We start from the raw sequence: 14,206 nt of genomic DNA, 5'->3' as shown, positions 1-14,206 counted from the left end.
AGACAACAACATGATCACAGAGCGACTACGCAATAGTCTTCAACACAGCAAGAATACTCGCATCGGGCGGAGGTTATAAATTGAAATTGACACATGCAACACTCCGAAACATACAAACGAACCAAATTTTAAAGAGAAGAGAATTTTTACACACAAAACAAACAAAGGTTACAGGTTCCTGACTTGAGATAGGTGCAAAACTGCGGCGGGTTTAATATAAAATAAGCATGGTTTTGTCCTTGTATGAGGTCAATACCCTAACTAGGCTCTATTTATATTTTACTAGTAAAAAAAAAGCATTTATACATAAATGTCTCTGTTTGGTGTCATCATTTGTAGACCGAAGGAGTTTGGCAGCAAACTTAGTAGGCCTAAACTCGCCGGTTACAGATTTAATTCATTTTGGGTAATATCAAAATATTGTGGATTGGAATGATGAACCCCTGACCACATACTAACTAACATAAACAAGTTGTTATAATATTGTGAATGATAAGCATTATTGTCGGATGTGGAAGGATTATATACATGATCATACATAATAGTTTTAGAAAATGATAAATTTGCAGAATAACTTGAGAGAAAAAAAGAAGAAAAACATAGGAAGAAAATTAAAGAAAAGATAACAATATGGTGCTAATTTATAGAGAATAGAAAATAACATGCACACTTTATAAAGAATAGATAAAAGGGTTTAAAAGGGGCAAGGAATGTAGGAATGAAAAAAGGACGACATACAAAATATTTTGATAGTCGGACATTCTTTCTGGTACCATTTTCCATATGTTTTCTTTATACCAATTCCTCTTAAATATTTTAAGACAGCCATCAAAACTTATTATAAGTGATTTTTTGCTGAAACTGTAAATTTGTATTCGGACTAAATTTCTTTTAAGCAAGTTCTAGAACAATTACGGGTCTGGACTTATTCTGTTGCATGCAATTGATTGAGGTAACATGTACGACGGTGTTTATATAGAAGCTAAGAGCACTTTGATGAGAGTTTTTTTTTTGACGGACGGACGGACGGACGGACGGACGGACGGACATAGAGATGAAGTAAGGTGCAGCCTTAGGTGACGTATGTAAAGAGAGAGAGAATAGCAAAGGACAATCTATATTCATATTTTACTTTGTAAAGCCCACTATCATTTTATTTTATTTTATTTTAATAATACATTATAAAGCCCACTAGTCTTTGTTCAATTATTGGAAACTATGAACTCCCCCTTTTTTCAAAATCTTGGATCTGCATTTGAGTGCCAGTCGACCGGCTATGAAACAAAACTTAGGACGAAAGAAATTACGTTAATCGTGTTAATATGCAATTTTGTGAATTAAAGGGAGTGAAGATCCTTTTGCGGTGCACTCACGCATGTCAATTGCGAACTGACCAAATATATGTTCTCAGTTATATCATGATCAGGCTGATACTGACGTCGACATTATAAAGGAGTCCACATCAAAGAAAAAATGCACAAATTGCCGATAAATAATTTACACATCCTGTTTCGTGTGTATCACTATCTCCTGTATTTTTTTACCCTACATTTTTTAAAGAAAAATGCTAGTCCAAATAATTATGACGTCTAGGATATTTAAAATTTTTGCTTTGACACCTTTCTGCGACGAATCAAAGCAAAAAAATACATTTTCCATCTGACCGTATTATTTCATTTTAGACCAAAAACTATATATGTAGGACATTCGTCCTGAACATGCATGAAATATTTGCCACTGGACGTTAAGCAACCAACAATCAATATATATATATAACAAAGTCTTGGTATAAAGCTGGCATTTAATGTAGCGCCTTCCTCATATTAATAGGATTTGGTACCAAGATGAAAATTATGAAAAAGATGCTTGAATATGCAGTATATCAAAAGGGTATTCGTTAAACTTTCACATTCTGTTAAATGTTTAGTTGTTCTGAAATGTATAGGATGGATGACTGTCTGAGTAAATGGTACCATTTTTTTCTTATTATAACCAGAATTTGATAAAATGACCCTAACTACTCAAAACAGTACTATTGTCTTTTAACTTATTTTTTATACTAGTATACTGCCACTCTTACAACTATTCCAAATGAAATATTTAGGGAAAAAACATCAATTTTAGATTTTGAGCGAACGACGTTAAAAAATCATAAAAAAGTGTGCTTTTAGTTACGTCACTAGTAAAACTCTACGGCAACCCATTGTCAACGTCATAAACAAGACGGTCAATGTGATTTAACTGCGCGGAGTATAAGTGTATACTGTAACAGTGTAATGCCACAACCCCCTGCTTTGATCTGTTCTAGCGTGAATAACATCGCTGAATATTATAAAATTTTTAGTGAGCACGACTTGCAGCAGTATTTTTAGCGCTAGACCTTTATTAAGTGTTGCATAATGGCTGAAGACACCTCTATTATCTATTATATATATCATAAATGAATTGACCCTTTTTTATTTGAGATATTTCATTCAGATGTTATTGACTGTTTTGTGCATTTAAATACATGTACAAAGTGTATATCTAGGTTTTTCCAACTTCGAATTCTATCATTTGTTGGATGTAGAATTTAGCTGACATTTAGGGCATAGCTCATATGCTTTAATCTTTCTTCAGTGTCTGTGCCTGGTCATCTGTACTGTAGTATATTGTGTAAATTTGTGTAATAGAACAGAAATTACAGACCGTATACACCTGTGTTCATTGTTCACCCTAAAAAAATGTTGTTTTCGTTCGAAAGTCTAAAAGTAAAACCGTGTGAGGGTGTGTGTGATATCTTATAATGTTGTCGACTTATGGAATAAGGTTTGGATATGTTAATATCGGAAAGTTAAAGGGTTTGTAAATTCTATAGGTAAATTAAATGTCTTTTTATGGTAAACAAAGTAATCATTCTTTCTCAAAAGTATAGGATACCTTTTTATATTATTTAATTGTTTTGAAGAAAAAAAAAGTCCCCTAAAAAATATTGACCACTCAAAAAATTAACAACCAAGAAAAAGATTTTTTCCAGATTTATAATTTAGTAAAAATATATGCTCTGGGAATTGAGAAATTCGAAAACGAGAAAAGAAAATTTTATTAAATGGTAAATTTTATTAAAATATTTAGAAACAAAATAAATTAACAGTCAAGAAAAAAGTATTTTCAGGTTTTAATTTAGTTATGATATATGTAAAGGGGATTAAGAAATTCAAAAACAAGAAAAGAAAAATTTATTAAATTGAAAAAATATTGATAAGAAACACATTAAATTAAAAAAAACAAGAAAAAGTATTTTTAGATTTCAATTTAGCAATGATTAAATAATTCGAAAAATAGAAAAGAAATTTTATTAAACAGAAAATTTTATTAATATGAAAAAAGGGACATGTCTTTTTAAAAAATAAGAAACCGAAATTAAATAAAAAAACTAGAAAAAGTATTTTCAGATTTTATTGATATGAAAAAAGGGACATGGCCATATTTTAATAAAGAAACAAAACACTGATGTACAACAATTGATAGATTCTTTTTGAATAATTTATCCCCGCTTTCTGGTGCCTTGAACTACTGCTTCCAAATCATTGGTCTGGTGTCACTGCATTGAATAATCACAATAATCACAATTCACTGAATATATCCAATCTTTAATATGTAACATCGGCCGATAACAATAGAAATTTGGTCAAAATTCTGTTGTTTGTAACTAAGGATGCTCATAGGCGATCTCTAACAAGTAAACAACACGAAAGCTACCGTCGTGTTCCAACTGTTACGAACGCGTTCACAGTTGAAAACTTGTCAATCTCACCTGTAAATAACTATCGCTTAATAGCTCTTACATTCCGTGAAATTCCCTTTAAAATAAAGGGGGCAAATTTCTATCGTATCAACCAATGCCCAACACTATTACTGCAATCTTCACCACATGGCTCCACCATTCCTCTTCCTTCAACACCCATGACCAACAACCAGAAGGAGCGTGTTGTCCAAAAGCAGCTTACGGCGGGAATGATTGTCAAACGCTAACGTTGCTACCTTTATATTTTAAACGCGGACGTGATAGACAGCACCCACGACGGATGTAAACAAAAAATGCCTGATAATTACATTGTGTTTCTGTGTAACTTTTGAATGTTAAAAATTAACAAGTTATAGAACACGGAGTCCATCTTGAGAATAATATTTGAAGAGACAATATAAGGGTAATCCTTGTATTTCAACAAAATTCAATACACATGCGGTGTTTTAGCCCTCGCCCGGAAAATGAGCTTTTGAACATACTCAGCCCGGTGGCGGTGCCAAACCACGAACGTAAAAATTGTTTAGAGTCTTGATGCAGACTTAGTCCAAATAATTATGACGTCTGGCAAGGAAGGCGTCCCAGAAAAATAATAAAATAGCCGTCCCAGACGTTATAATTATTTGGACTAATGCAGACTGTGAAAAAAATTGACAAAAAAATAAATGAATAGTATAAGATCGGCAAAACAAATGAAGAATAGAAATTAATAGGGTGCTATTGTACAAAGAATAACTGATTTTGATGGGTTTTGATGGCAGTGGAAAATATTAAAAAACAAAAACAAAAGCATAAACGGCTACTATAGCTGTACTAGTCCAAATAATCATGACGTCTTGAAAGGCTATTATATTTTTTTTCTTTGACGCCTTACTTTGAAAGGCTATTATATTTTTTCTTTGACACCTTACTTGGAAGTGAGTAAGTGACTACTGGCTGTACATGTGTTGTTTAACTTTTAATGGCAGTAGCTATCTTGCTGGCGTTGGCAAAATAGCAAATATGCTTTTTTCCGAATCTGATTAAAAGCCGGCAAAAAAGAATAATTCTATATCATTACCCCCTTTCTCCTCATTATCGGCTATTTTGCCAGAACCGTCAATAAAATGACAACAAAAGATTTACTTGAAGTAAAGGCCGCCTACTAAAGAAGTTGACCAAGACTATTGATGATATTCCCCCAAAATGTTTGAATCACGATAGATTAAGAATATGTAATGTAATTCTAGTTCAAAAAAGATTTATTTTTTATACTTGCTGAATAGGTTCTGGAAGGAGGTTACAGAATAGAGAATTTATATTGGTGAAAAGGTGACCTAAAAAATTAAGAAAAGAACTTTCATGGGCTTAAATACTAAGTTTTTAGTTGGCAATATTTTTTTTTCAAATAAAATCAATATATATAATAGCATCCTATTTTCATGAGTTTAAAGCAAGATACTAAGCAGAAATGATCAGAAATACATTTTTGTCATGGGTCTTAGTACTCGCATAAAAAATGTAAATCATGATAATTCTTGTATCTCATTTCTGAAATTTCTGTTGGATCAACATTTATATAAAAAGAGTGCAAATGAACCATTGTTGCCCTTCGGCTGTCTTTCGCTCTGTTGTTGTATTTTTGACACATTCTCCATTTCAATTCTCAATTTCAATTCTCAATTTCATTGTTTAGACACTTGAAAATTAGGGTGAGACAAATTCATGTGACCACGACTTTGTGAGAGTCTGGATTTGGAGGGTCAATTTCTGTTTATGTCATTATTCCTTATGACTTTTCTGTTTTTGTTCAATATCATTTATTCTGGTCTTTATATTTAAGTATCCTGTGTATCTTCATACATGTATGTTACCATCCTGTGTATATCTTCATACATGTATGTTACCATCCTGTGTATCTTCATACATGTATGTTACCATCCTGTTATTCTTCATATTTTAAGCACACTCTAATTTTTTTATATTTAAGAATCCTGTTTTTCTTCATGTTAGCACCCTGGCTGGTCTTTAAATTTTTTAGCATCATGTTACTGTTTATATTTTAGCACCCTGCTATTCTTCATATTTCAGCATCCTGTTATTTTTCATATTTTAGCACCCTGCTATTCTTCATATTTCAGCATCCTGTTATTCTTCATATTTTAGCACCCTGCTATTCTTCATATTTCAGCATCCTGTTATTTTTCATATTTTAGCATCCTTTCATTCCTGTTTTTTAGGCATATTTTTCACCACTCTTTATTTTATTTTGGCATATCATTTTCCCTCTATCTGTAAAGCCCATACAGACATTCATTATAACTGATTAACTTGCAGTAAATTATATTGAAAACGTTGAAATAACATTTAACCATACCATTTTTTTCTGCAACAAATGAACATTTCTACAAAAACTTTTGTCTTTTAGCAAAGATAGATACCATGCAATGTATTTGTAAATTATAATCTATAATAACAATCATCAAAAATTCAAAAACTAGTATTTGTCTATAGCTACTGATGCCTGTCCAATTCAAGAGGCATGTAGTCCATTGTTTGTTGTTGTTAATTCAAAAAAGAAGATGTGGTATGATTGCCAATAAGACAACTCTCTACAAGAGACCAAATGACACAAAAATTATCAGCAGCTGCTATAGTTTGCTGCTTGTTTTATGCTTTAGTCTGTACAATTTTGTCTGTGGTAATTTTCATTCACTTTTGCTAAAAGGATTGGTTTTGTCCATTATTGAGTTCATACAGTAACATAGTAGTTGGTTATACACTTTTAAAATTGTGTTTGTTTGGTGGATAGTTTTCTATTTGAAAATCATTCAAAATCTCATTTTTTCATAATATTCATATCTTGTTCAAAATACAGAATAATATATAAAGATTTCCAATGGCTTGATACTGCAACTTAAATCTTAGCAAAGTATTTGCAGATTTTTCCATGAAATGTTTAGGATATAAACCAATCACCACACTTTGGATGTCTCTGGTTGGATTCTGACATTATTATTTTAGCCACAGTAGGGGCTCTGAGTGTGAAAAGAAAGCAAAATATAAATATTTTAAAACAAACATAAATTAAAATAAAAAAATTAACATGCATTTTTTTAAGGGTATTTGAAGTACGATAAATGTTTAGTAGGAGTGAGATATAAAGATATGCTTCTAAAAAAAAGAATACTGTAGAGAAAAAGTAAAATCGCAAAAGTAAAATCGCAAAAATTTAAAGTGAAAAGTCCCTAATCAAATTGCAAAATCAAAGCTCAAAACACGTCCAACAAATGGACAACAACTTCCATATTCCTGTCTTGGTACAGGTATTTTCTTATGTAGAAAATGGTGAATTAAACCAGGTTTAAGAGTTAGCTAAACAGTTTGACAGTTGCATAAAATTTCACATTCAAAAGAAAAAAAATGAGGGTTCAAATAATTTATCAATTACCAGCTGGAAAACATTTAAAAAAAGTATAAAACAATGTCTATAGTATTGCACTTTATTATCATGGCCACAACAAAAAGAAATAGATGTTATCAATGTTAATTTTATATAAACAAATTAATTATTGTCCAACAGTATTAAGACTATAATAGTAATTACATGTATTCATTTTAATATAAATACAGACATTTTTTGTAGATTTCAAAAATGGGTCACATACATGTATATATAACATGTATAAACAAAATATATAATGTTTTTCTTTTTTATAAGTTGCATTACTCATTTACATTAAATTGTTTTTATTTTTGTGCATGAATTAACATGTACAAGTTTATAAACAACACCATCTTAAAGTTACAAGATTAATGCGACTTCTATTTAATTTAGAGATTAAGATCAAAAAGACTTTTTCTTTGTTTTTTGTTAAAAGCTGAACACATACTGTTGATTTTTTATTTTTTGTGGGATTTTGTGGGTACAGGTGTACCACAAATTCAAATGATAAAAAAGTAACAAAATTTCGACAGGCTTGTTTGAAGACTTTGCCAAAACCATAAAATTAATCATCCACGAACATGTACATTTTCCTTAATCTACAAAAATTGGTAACCATGAAAATAAATGAATCCACAGTATCTAAAATATTTCCATGTTTCTATATTTACTACATGTACTATGAATCCAAATTAAATGAAATTATGTTATGTAAATTTGGTAAATAAAATTATCCATGATATCATCACATAAATACTGGAAATTCAATTCATTTACAAAATTCACCATTTGATATTTGACATCAGACACAGGTCATAAAAGTGCACACTGGAATGTCCTTTACTAAATTATCCAATTAAAACATTCTAAAATAATTATTTCTCAATCCTCTCCTACAGGTATAGCATCTTCTAAACGTCTTAAAAATTTAAGTCTCAATTCTGTTATATTATCTCCCTTTAATTGATCTTGAACAAACCGCACATCAACATCCATCTGTACCTGAAATGGAAAATTGCAAAACAAATTAAAAGATGAATTAAATGTAATGCATTATTTTACTTCAAATAATGCCAAAAGTATAAAAGAACCTGATACATTTTGCTCATTGTTGAAGGCCGTACGGTGACCTATAGTTGTTATTGTCTGTGTCATTTTGGTCTCTTGTGGACAGTTGTCTCATTAGCAATCATAGCACATCTTCTTTTTTATAATATTTACCCTCCAAAAATCAAATAACTTTTAGTTATACATGTACACGTATTATAAGGTTTCTGCATTGATACATACTTTTTGTAATGGCCTCTGACATCAAAATTACATTTCTATCAAAACAGGATAAAACCATATGAATAAAATCTACATGTAAACTGAAGGTTAACATACATTTTGGAATGATAGATAAGTCTATATACTTTAGCCATGTATTCAGATCAAAATTGTACTGCATTCAATAATACTGTTAATAAATGTTCATACATGTACAAAAATATGAATGTACATGAAGTTCCCCCTTTAAAAAGACATTTCAGACAGCAGTGCATCTGTACAACTTTTGCAAGAGATGTTTTTTTTTCTGGTAAGCATTCTTTTTTTTTATTTGAATTGTGAGAAATGCTGGTTTTAAGCCCAATAAATCTAACACTGCATATGTATGAACATGGGTCATCTCTTTAGAATGCAGCTATAAACATGATAAAATGGGAATGCAAAAACTTTTTTAAAGGAAAATAAAGTTAACATACCATTTCTAATGCACCTTTTAATACTCCACACAGAAGATTAGAAAAATTCAAATTATTATGTCCTGGCGGTAGTTCTACAAAATCTGCTAGAGGATTATTTTCTATAAGTAAAGAGAACTCATCACCAGCAGGACTCCAGTTACTGACCACTGGGGTTATACCGAGGTACATCTTAAAGCCAACCTGAAAGTTATAAGGAAAGTGATATTAGTTTCATCCAGTAATAAAGTTTGGATTCAATTGTTTTATTTGAGGGAAATATTAAGCTTCTCAATGATCAAAATTTATGAAATATGTGTTTGTCAAACGGCTACATATATCCAGGGCTCACGCTACCAGGCGACTTGGGCGAAGAAGTCGCCTTCCCGACCGTCACTTCGCTTTCCCCGACCCCCAAAAGCGAAAACAAGTCGCCCTGTTCTTGACGATAGTCGCTTTCAGTCGCTTCCGTCATCGGACATTTTCAATTTTTACCAAGTTGATGAAACATCAATTTTTTACTGATAATTAAAGAAATTCAGACATAAACGATTCATTATCTTTAGAAAAGAGGTTGAAGCATTGTCTTCGCAGTGTGTAGCAGGTTATTTGATAAAAATACAACTTTTTATCACTTCGTGCATTTCCGCAAGTCCCGGTGCTTGTTACTCGAAAACGTACATCAACCTAAATTTCGGCGGCAAAATAAGTTTGTTACTTTATTTAAACGTGATAAAAGATGCCTCCAGTAAATGTTTAATCCATTTATTGCATTAAAACCGTCATGTTCCTTTCCAAATAACTTGTCAAACATCGTTTATTTTTGTAAATTTTCTTGCATTCGTCCGCCATTGACCGATTTCTAAACTACGGATCTGAACCGGACCAGCTATGACCGAAATCCGTACTTTTACAATAAGTACTACGGACGCACGGATGGAACAGCTGACAGAAGAATATTGATCCCAAAGGGGAAAATTACGTATTCCACACGCATTAAGAGACTTTTGGTTACATCTAATTGATTGGTGTATATAATTCCCTATATTTTTTATGGATTGTTTCAAACTATTGATTAAAGTTGCCTAACTCTGAGACTATTCTACTAATATCAATATATTATGGCCCAGCTTAATAACTCTTATATTTTTTTATGAGAAACACTGAATTTCATACACAAGATAATTTTTAATTAAATTGTAATTGATATATTATAATTTCTTTACATTTTTTAAAATAATTTTTTTTTAGTGCTAGATATTTAGTTGGTAGTTTCTCACAAAACCTTAGTTAAACTTAAATTACTTTTAATTTGAAATGTTACTTTAATTGTGTACTCAGATATGAATTGAATAATATAAAAAGAACATTATTTACATATGGCCCTTTATACTATTGTAAAATCCAAACATTGTAGCGCACCGTGCGAATGAGCACTTCTCTTTCAAATCTCACCACTTCTCCCTATCAGTTTCAAAAAGAGAAGTCACTTCTCCCTATAATTCTGAAGTAGTGTGAGCCCTGATATCCATTGAAATTTTAGCAATACAGTGTGTGCTTCGTGCTTTTTTTTTCTTTTTCTTTTTTGACAAAGGGTCAAAGTGAGTATTTTGTTGAAAATTAAATTAAATAAAAATAAAATTTTATGAGAATGATCAAACAAGCTAAATTAATTTTATTCAAGTTGTTTGGTACCAAGTTGAAACATGTGGTACAAGAAATTCTGTCAAAAGATCTTAAACTAATTATTCCAAATTAAGAAAACAAATTCTTCTAAACATGGTAACAGTCAGTATAACCAGTCGAATTTGGTTGATTTATGAAGGAATTTTAAATGTTGCCCTGTATTATGTGGACAAAGGGGAATAACTCTTAAATAAATTATTTAATCATCTATTCAAATGTGTACATGTATCTATCATTTGTCTATTTATCTATGTATTTAATCGCAATACATGTATATATGCCAAATATGTTTGTAAAATATTACGAAAATCTGTAACACACCAATTCATTGAACTTGGCTTAACAATCTAACTGTAAATTTGTGTACATACTTTTGAAATAATATCTGCAGTTTCTCTGAAATCATTACATCTACTTGAATTATTTCTTGCCAAGAAATCTTCTATCAGTCTAACACCAATATTATATCCCCTGAAACATAAAAAAACCTTGGTCTCATAAAACAATATTAATCAAGAGAAGATTTGAAGAAATGTGGGAGGGTAAATTGACCAGATTAAAATTGTTAATATCAGATTGTCTCCCTTTGAACACGTGAAACTGTTACTTGTTAATGAGTTATTAATAAATGGAAGTGATTGATGAACTCCAATGTACTGTTGACCAGTGAGCCATTGCACAAGATACATGTATTGCTAAATGTAACAATCAAGTTAAATCTTATTTGTGTATTTGTGACAATTATCATTGAGCTAACAATTTAGGTAATTTTTTTAGTTGTAACTTGCAGTGACTTTTTTAAAATTTTCATTTTGATTCAAAAGAAAAATTCTTTTGTTATAAACCTGAAAGATATTTCATAATGATCATAATGCATAAAGTTTTTAAACTAATCTTACATTTTCTCCAGTTGTTTATTGACTTCATCATCATCTTCATAATCTCTTAATAATTGTGCTACAAGTGCCCCATATGTCAATGTAAATAGCTCGCCATTCTGAAAAAAATAAGATGTTTTGCTTTCATTAAAATTGTATCATGCTTATAGTCCAATCAATCTAGCATAAATTTGACCCTAACCTTGAAGTAATTGCAACAGAATTTTTTTATTTTTTAATCTTAGGCACTATTCCCTAAATATACACAGAAAAAGTCCCTTAAAATCTAACTTGAGGAAAACTAAAAAATCATGGTTTTAAAATTCCTATTGAGATTTGCTTGGATATGGGAGATAACTCTGCAAAAAGGCAGAACTTATAACCCCATCAAAGTATCATATTTTTCATGAATTTTAAGAAAAACTATCAAAACGGAAGATAAAGCAAGAATCAATTTTGTGGAGCTATTTCCCTTTACAATGATAATTTCCATTAAATCAAAAATGCTGATTTTGAGTTTTCCTCAATTTAGATTTGATGGGACATTTTTCTTTTTATATTTGGGCTTAATGCATCAATTAGAACTCAAACAATTTCTGTTGCAATTAGTTTGAGGTTCAAACTTAGTTTGACTGGATTATTAACGTACATCTAGCATGCATAGAGCAGGATATGCCTTAAAATATTAAAGCATACAGAAATGAAGGACCATCCCACTCCCATCTATCATGTCTATGTCTTTATTGCAGGTCACATTGACAAACAAATATTTTCAAATTTCTGTATTTACACTTCCATCATTTCTATGCAATTGTCAGTGATTACTGAAAAGTTCAAACAAAATATTGCATCACAATTCAAAACATTTGGCTTCATAATGAGCAGGCAATGTACATGTATCTCAAACTCTGTCCGACTGACAAAATGTCAGACAAAAAAATCATTCGGTCAGAGAGAACTTTTAAGACTTTTTAGTGGAATTAATATATATAGTAGAAAAGTTTAAATTTTCTATTTAGGTCAAACAAATCCTTAAAAACAGTTTGGCACAGACTGGTCAGGATGTAATTTGTGGCAAACTAAGGTCGTTCAGAGACATGCAATTCTGACAGCTAAAAACCCAAAAATTGTAAATCTGTTTATTAGAATTTAGCAGAAATCAGGGTCCATTTGCCAAAAACCACGTTCATTTTCATTCCCCCCTTTCACATAATGATCACATTCACATCTAAAAAAACATCTATTAATTGAAATGCAATTCTGACAGCTAATAACCCAAAAATTGTAAATCTGTTTATTAGAATTTAGCAGGAATCAGGGTCCATTTGCCAAAAACCACGTTCATTTTCATTCGCCCCCCCCCCCCCCCCCCCCCCTCGCATTTTGCATCCTGGGTCTGGTTGCACCCTAATTTATGGCGTGAACGTTTAGGGTCAGAATGTGTTTTCAAATTAACAGGTTGGGAACAAACCCTCTATATGAATGGTGATTATACCTGTATAGAGGGATAATCCTTCTATAGAGGGGTATTTTTGTTTAGACTGTATTTAAATCAAAATAGGGCAGAATGGCATTTTCTACTTATTATGGCAGTGAGTAACCTGCAACAGTTGATCATGCACCAATTTGTGTACTTAATTTAATATACACATGCCCAGTTTGCTGCTTATCTGACTAAATATACAATCTATTGTTCACCATGATTGAAAGCTGTGATGATCAGGTAAATTCTACTCACTTATGCCTCACTGAACAGGATTTCTATTGTTAGATTTAACATGAAATTAAAGGTCAACTATTCCTTTTGTTGTTGATCAGGTGTTCAGATACACAAATGTAGGTATACAATAGATTGCAAGTTTTGTCACTTTAGAAGAAAACTGGTCATCCCAATTTTTAGTAAACATGGTAAAGTGCATATGTCATGTATGTTGATGCATATAATGCTAGAGATTATAGCCAATATAACTAGAAAATGCCATTCTGCCCTAATTTGCTTTAAATCTAGTGTAAACAAAAATACCCCTCTATAGAAGGATAATTTTATCCCTCTAAAGAAGGTTATCCCTCTATACAGGTATAATCACCATACAGGGGATTTGTTCCCAACCTGATTAAGCAGGATTTATTGTCAGATCATATCATGATATCTTTTCATACGTAAAATGAATTTATACTACGCATGCCTTTTGAAATAAAAATTGTGACATCACAATCCAATTTAAATAGCTCAAAAACCCATATTTTTATTAAACTGGGGTAATATTTGGGTGAGAAAGTTCGTAGCGATTTGCATCTAGGGTCGAGTTGTCATACTTCCACTCATAAATTGCATACAAAATTTCCTTAACATTAAAATAACCCAAAATTCTTTTCATATGACATTAATGGGGATAATCATATAATACATATTTTTGATGATGATCCTCCCCAAATCTTCTTTTTTCATAATCATACAAGAACATATAAAGGTCTCTGTCATGTCTGTTTACTTTTCTATTTGATAAATATTCTTACAACTTTACGAGGATCAACTCCTCGTGTCCCTTGCCGAGACATAGCTTTGAATTTGATAATCAGATCTGGTAAATAGAAGAATAATAGTGTTTGCTTCCAATAAATAGATTTTCGGTAAACACCTTTACCGGAAGTAAATTTCATTTGTGAATCACACGGGCGTTTTAAATAACGAGAAAATTACACTGTG

The 14,206-nt window shown here is 31.2% G+C and overlaps 1 protein-coding gene across 1 annotated transcript; it reads right to left on the bottom strand.

Annotated features, from left to right (window-relative positions):
- Positions 1-7,253: 7,253 nt before the first annotated feature.
- Positions 7,254-14,158, bottom strand: LOC139491594 (trafficking protein particle complex subunit 3-like). Its single transcript, XM_071279354.1, has 5 exons — positions 14,017-14,158; positions 11,521-11,618; positions 10,993-11,092; positions 8,957-9,139; positions 7,254-8,213 (listed from the first exon to the last, which is right to left on the bottom strand). The coding sequence occupies exons 1-5, from the start codon at positions 14,056-14,058 to the stop codon at positions 8,094-8,096; spliced, it is 543 nt and encodes a 180-aa protein (XP_071135455.1). The 5' UTR covers positions 14,059-14,158; the 3' UTR covers positions 7,254-8,093.
- Positions 14,159-14,206: the final 48 nt, after the last annotated feature.

This window comes from Mytilus edulis, chromosome 10 (genome assembly GCF_963676685.1).
Source record: "Mytilus edulis chromosome 10, xbMytEdul2.2, whole genome shotgun sequence".
Classification (NCBI taxonomy): domain Eukaryota; kingdom Metazoa; phylum Mollusca; class Bivalvia; order Mytilida; family Mytilidae; genus Mytilus; species Mytilus edulis.
Note: the sequence above shows the minus strand (reverse complement) of the source record. Positions and strands in the feature narration are given on the sequence as shown.